Source organism: Lagenorhynchus albirostris, chromosome 6, assembly GCF_949774975.1.
Source record: "Lagenorhynchus albirostris chromosome 6, mLagAlb1.1, whole genome shotgun sequence".
Lineage (NCBI taxonomy): Eukaryota > Metazoa > Chordata > Mammalia > Artiodactyla > Delphinidae > Lagenorhynchus > Lagenorhynchus albirostris.
This window is the reverse complement of record NC_083100.1, coordinates 45,557,863-45,564,088: the sequence shown is the minus strand read 5'-3', so window position 1 is coordinate 45,564,088 and position 6,226 is coordinate 45,557,863. Positions and strand designations below refer to the sequence as shown.

General features: G+C 48.3%; 1 protein-coding gene across 1 annotated transcript; it reads right to left on the bottom strand.

The window, feature by feature from the left end:
• Positions 1-3,218: 3,218 nt before the first annotated feature.
• LOC132521521 (uncharacterized) lies at positions 3,219-5,735 on the bottom strand. The gene is given in 3 exon segments (XM_060151175.1): positions 3,219-3,320; positions 3,497-5,099; positions 5,101-5,735. Coding segments are annotated over 3 exon segments (2,340 nt in total).
• Between the last annotated feature and the right edge of the window lie 491 nt (positions 5,736-6,226).

The window sequence follows — 6,226 nt, the reverse complement described above, 5'->3', positions numbered from 1 at the left end:
AAGGGTCATTAATATTCCCAAATCATATCCATTCTTGTAAAATCTAATGCCCCATGAGTGGCCATTTACCCATTTTTTATCTCTTTTTCCAGGATTACTAAAGGAAATTTTGAGGGGGTGGCACCATCCTGAACATTCGGGGGCGATGGGTCGGGGACCCCTATAAGAAGTATGAGTGTAGTTGGCTGTTACTGTAATAAAATCCCAAGTTGAGGTGGGTCTCCAATAAGTATCTCCTGTGGTTTCACATCCCCAGTTTTGGCAATATAACTTTTCAGTTCCCCCACATTTATAATTCAGGGATCGGGGGTGATGGAACCCGGGGCATACATAGAAGGAGAGGGTTCTGAGCCAACTTCTTCGGACCTGGTTTTTACAACCCTCTCCGGAGTAATCAGCTTTAGTTAGAAGTTGGGACGGAGCATTATGCTGATCATAACAACTCTCTAGATCCCAATAGGGAGCTCCTATGGCCAGTTTACAGACATCAGGAAAAAGGTCTGGCCACCAGGTCCAGGGAGGGGCAGTATGGCTAATGGACCAGGTTATATCTCCAGTTTGAGAAATTACCTGCCAAGTTAGATGTTGGGGCAGGTGAGGGCTAAAATCACTTACAGTCAGTAAAGGCAGTAAAACCAAAATTATAAGTCTTAGGTTCGTAGAAGCTTGAGTTTGAGCGGGTTGTCGGGTCTTTGGGCCTGCCGTCCTGATGATGCCGCCGCTGGTGCAGCTTTCACGTGTGAAGCATGGATCCAGGCAGCGATGCCGTCCACTTTTATGGCCGTTGGGGTGGTTAGGAGGACGGTGTATGGTCCTTTCCATCGAGGTTCCAACGTCTGGGTTCGATGCCGACGGACGTATACGGAGTCCCCGACTTGGAAAGGATGAGTTTCTCCCGGTGTTCCCGGTTGGTAGGCCTCGGCGAGTTGGGACCATATCTCCTTTTGGACCAGTTGGAGTCCCAATAGCCTAGCATACAAGTCAGTGTTATTTTGACAGTCTGGTTTTATTTCTTCTCCTAAGGTGAGAAGGGGAGGTGGGGCCCCGTATAGCACCTCAAAAGGAGTAAGATGGTACCGGGAAGGTGTATTCCTAACCCGGAACAGGGCTAAAGGAAGGAGCACCGTCCAATCTGTACCGCCAGTCTCCAAGGACAATTTGGTTAGGGTCTCTTTTAGAGTTCTATTCATTCTTTCTACCTGACCTGAACTCTGGGGTCTATATGCACAATGTAATTTCCAATCAGTCCCCAAATATCTGGCCACATCCTGACTTACCTGGGCGACGAAGGCTGGACCATTATCAGACCCTATTACCTTTGGTGCTCCAAATCGAGGAAAAATTTCTTCTAAAATCTTCTTGGCTACTACAGCAGCTGTTTCTTTCTTTGTTGGGAAAGCCTCTATCCATCCTGAAAAAGTGTCTACAAAAACTAAAAGGTATTTATTACCGTACCTTCCAGGACGCACTTCAGTAAAGTCCACCTCCCAGTAAGTTCCTGGGCGGTCCCCCCGAGTCTCTTTCCAGTTTCAAGTTTCCCTTTGTGAGCATTTACCTGTTGACATGGGACGCATTCCTGCACAATTTGTTTGGCTAATTTTGTCATTCCAGGGGTTTCGTACCCGGCTTTTTGTAACAAGGCTACCATCTGTTTAGTCCCCAAATGTGTCCATCTGTGCATCTGTTGTAACATGGATTCTGCTTGCTGAGGGGACAAAGTTCCTTTTGTTGTGGCCGGGATGATTTCTTCGTCGCGGCCTGGTTTTTCAGGAACTTTATCTGACAGTCCTAGAATGACTTCTCCCGATGCTATTTCTCGGGCCACTTGGTCAGCCATATTATTTCCCCTAATTATTGGGGTATTTCCTTTTTGATGTCCAGGGCAGTGGATGATACTGACTTTAGTAGGAAGCATGAGTGCAGTCAACAAAGCCATGATTTCGTCTTTGTTTTTAATTTCTTTGCCACCTGAAGTTAGTAGCCCTCTCTGTTGGTAAATGGCACCGTGGATATGAGCGGTAGCAAACGCATATCTACTGTCTGTGTAGATGTCTACTTTTTTATTCTCTGCCATCTCTAATGCCCTCGTCAGGGCAATTAATTCAGCTCGTTGGGCTGAGGTCCCTTGTGGTAGCGCCGCTGCCCATATGACTTGTTTTCCGTCTACCACGGCTGCCCCAGTTCGACGCTTACCTTCCTCCAGGAAACTGCTCCCATCCGTGAACCAGGTGAAATCAGCATCAGGGAGGGGCAGGTCCATCAGATCTGGCCTACTGCCGTGTGCTGCGGCCAGTACTTCCTGACAATCATGTATGATGGTGGAGCCTTCCAAGTCAGGATCAGGTAGCAAGGTGGCTGGATTGAGTCCTGTGGCTGGAGCAAACTTGATGCGATCTGAGTTTAGCAACAGGGTTTGGTAATGGGTCATCCTGGCATTAGTTAGCCACCTATCCGGTGGTTGACAGACTACATTTTCCAGGGCATGAGGAGCTGTTATCGTTAGATTTTGTCCTAAAGTTAGTTTGTCAGCATCTTTGACTAGAACGGCCACTGCAGCGATTATCTTTAAACAGGTGGGCCATCCTGATGCCACAGGGTCCAATTTTTTTGACAAATAAGCAACTGGGCGATTCCAGGGACCCAATTTCTGAGTCAATACTCCTTTTGCAATGCCCTTATTTTCGGCCACATATAAATGAAAAGGTTTGGTTACATCTAGCAGTCCTAGGGCTGGAGCTGAAAGTAAAGCTCGTTTGATTTGGTCAAAAGCCCGTTGTTCCTTATCGCCCCAAATGAAAGGAGTGCTGTTTTTGGTTAGGGGGTACAATGGGGCTGCCAGCTCAGCAAACCCTGGAATCCATAGTCTACAGAATCCGGCCGTCCCCAAAAATTCTCTAACCTGCCTGGCGTTTTTGGGAGCCGGAATTTGGGCCACCGTATCCTTTCTGTTCTCCGTGAGCCATCTTTGCCCCCCTTTTAATAGATACCCCAGGTAACTGACCTGTTGTTGGCATATTTGTGCTTTCTTGGCTGAGGCTCTATATCCCAGGGTTCCAAGTTCCGTTAACAGTTTTTCAGTACCCTTGATACAATCTTCTTGGGTCTCAGCAGCTAATAAAATATCATCAACGTATTGGAGTAATGTTACCTGGGGATTTGATTCTCTATATAATGCCAAATCCTGATGGAGGGCTTCATCAAAGATGGTCGGGGAGTTCTTAAATCCCTGAGGCAGCCGTGTCCATGTCAGCTGACCAGACATTCCCGATGTTGGATCTTTCCATTCGAAGGCAAAGTAGGATTGGCTCAGGGGAGAGAGTCTTAAACAGAAAAAAGCATCTTTAAGGTCCAAAACAGTATACCACGTATGTTGAGGTGGAAGAGTGCTCAGGAGGTTGTAAGGGTTTGGAACTGTGGGGTGGAGGTCTGCCACCCGTTTGTTTACCTCTCGTAGATCCTGCACCGGCCGATAATCATTTGTTCCTGGTTTCTTTACCGGCAGGAGAGGGGTGTTCCATGCTGATTGACATCTTATTAAGATGCCCAAGTCTAGTAGCCTCTGTATATGGGGACGGATACCGTCTTTGGCTTCTCTACTCATGGGGTATTGACGGACCGTTATTGGGGTGGCAGTTGCCTTGAGTTCCACTAGCACCGGGGGCCAATTTTTGGCCATCCCCATTCCAGCAGTTTCTGCCCAGGCTTGAGGGAACCGAGTTACCCAATCTGTAGCATTAACTCGTGAGGATGAAGGCTGCTCGTATAATTTATATTCATCTTCTAATTTCATAGTCAATATTTGAAGTAACCTTCCTTTATTATCAGTTATGGTGGGACCTTCTGGCTGAAAGTGGATTTGAGCCCCTACTTTGGAGAGTAAATCTCTTCCCAGCAAAGGATAGGGGCATTCCGGAATAATCAAAAATGAATGGGTTACTCGTCCAATCCCAAGATCTACTGTCCTTCGTGTGGTCCATGAATATTGTTTATTCCCAGTGGCTCCTTGTACCCATGACCTTTTAGCTGAGATAGGACCTTTTGAGTGGAGAAGGACGGAGTGCTGGGCTCCGGTATCTACCAAAAATTGAACAGGTTCCCCCTCCACTTTAAGAGTTACCCGGGGCTCGGGGAGAGGGTTCGAGCCCTGCCTTTCCTAGTCTTCTTCTTCCAATGTTAAGATTTTGTTTCTGGTTGGCCTTCCTCCATTCTTTTTCTTAGGGCATTCTCTCGCCCAATGTCCTTTTTCTTTACAGTAGGCACATTGGTCCTTGTCTAATGGTCGCCTTCTGTCTGCCGTTCGCCCTTCCTGCCCATTTCTATCCCCTATATATCTTCCTCCAACCACAGTGGCCAGTATCTTACTTAAATTCCTCTCTTGTCTCTTATCTCTTCTTTCACGGGCTGCCTGCTCTTTCTGCTTTCTTTCTTCCTTCTCTTCCTCTGTTTCTCTTTTGTTATATACTTTATCTGCCTCTTTTACTAACTCCTGAAGCGAAAATCCCTGCAAGCCATCTAGCCTCTGTAATTTCTTCCTAATATCAGGGGCCGCTTGATCAATGAAAGCCATTGCTATAGTAGCCCTATGTTCCTCCGAAGTTGGATCATAAGGGGTAAAGCGTCTAAAGGCTTCCATTAAACGTTCCAGGAACACAGTTGGCGATTCCTGGGGCCCCTGCGTTACTTCCCTTACCTTAGCCAAATTAGTGGGCCGTCTGGCCGCTCCATGGAGACCCGCCACCAGAGCCTGGCGATACATTTTCAGGCGCTCCCTACCTTCCGGGGCATTGAAATCCCAGTTTGGCCTGACGAGTGGGAAACCAACATCAATCTCGTTAGGCAGCTGGGTAGGTTGCCCATTGGCGCCTAATACATTTTTTCTGGCTTCTAAAAGAACCCGTTGCCTCTCCTCAGTCGTTAGGAGAGTCTGAAGCAGCTGCTGACAATCATCCCATGTGGGCTGGTGGGAGAAAACAAGAGATTCTATTAAAGCGGTAAGGGCCTGTGGATTTTCGGAAAAAGTTGGGTTATGCATTTTCCAATTATAAAGATCTGCAGAGGGAAAGGGCCAATATTGGAGAGGTCTATTCCCTTGGCCATCGGGGGGGGCCATACTCTCTAAGAGGTAGGGCAGTGGAGTCCGGGGAGATAGCCCTCCGGCTCCTAGTGCCCGCTGAGGGACCCCTTTCTTCTTCCATCATGGATGGTTCCCTTGGTGCCGAGGGCAGTGGAGCTGGGGGTCCTCTAGGTGGTAGGGGATTTGGGGCCGGAGGATAAGGGGGTGGGGAATCCAAAAGAAGCAAATCGGACTGCGGGTCAGGATAAATCGCCTTCGGTGGATCCGGGGCGTCAGGTAGCTTTTCCGTGTTGGGGTTTTTCTTTAAGGCTAATATCTCCGACGCTGCTGATGTGTGCGCGGACGTACCTGTTGAGGAAACAAAGGGCCGGACCCACGGAGGTGGGGAGAGAATTAAATCTTCCCAGACCAAGACATATGGTACTTGGTCTGGATGTCCGTGGGGATCTATATTAAATATCTTAGACTTCAGCAGCTTAATCTTGTCTAATAAAAAGGATCCTTCGGGGGGCCATCCTATCTGAAATGTTGGCCATTCAGAGGCACACAAAGTCTGCCACTTTCCTTTCTTCACCTCTACCGAAAAATTATGGGCTCTGGCCCGAACTTCGGTCCAATGGCTTAGGGTAAGGGAAAGAGGAGTCGTCACAGTTTGTCCCATTGTCGTCCGTCAGAGAAGAAGAATAGACCACAATACAGAAACAGTTAAAACTCCATGAAACACATATACGCATGGGCCACCGCGAGCTCGCTTCAAAACCGAAACTTCTTCAGATGGCAGTTATCACCAAGGGAACTGCCGAAACCGAGTGAAGGGGAGACAGAGTTTGCCTCTCCTTCCAGATGAGCCACCAGGGCGTCCCCTAGGGCTCATGGACGCCGGCTATTAGCACGTCTGCCTAGCCAGAGGTCCGATACAGATTCCATAATAAGCCGATTCTTACGGCTTTCCTCCGATAATGGCCCACAAAGAACAAGGGACAAACAGACAATCAAGCTCGAGCTTACCTGGTACCTCCAACTCCCGATGTTCTTGTGGTCCGGGGCGAGTGGAATCCCGGACGAGCCCCCAAATGTTAGACCTGCGCGGTCTCCTAGGAGTTTCGACTCGCCCAGGAAACAACAAGAGTCGGAAGTCGATGCAAAACGCAA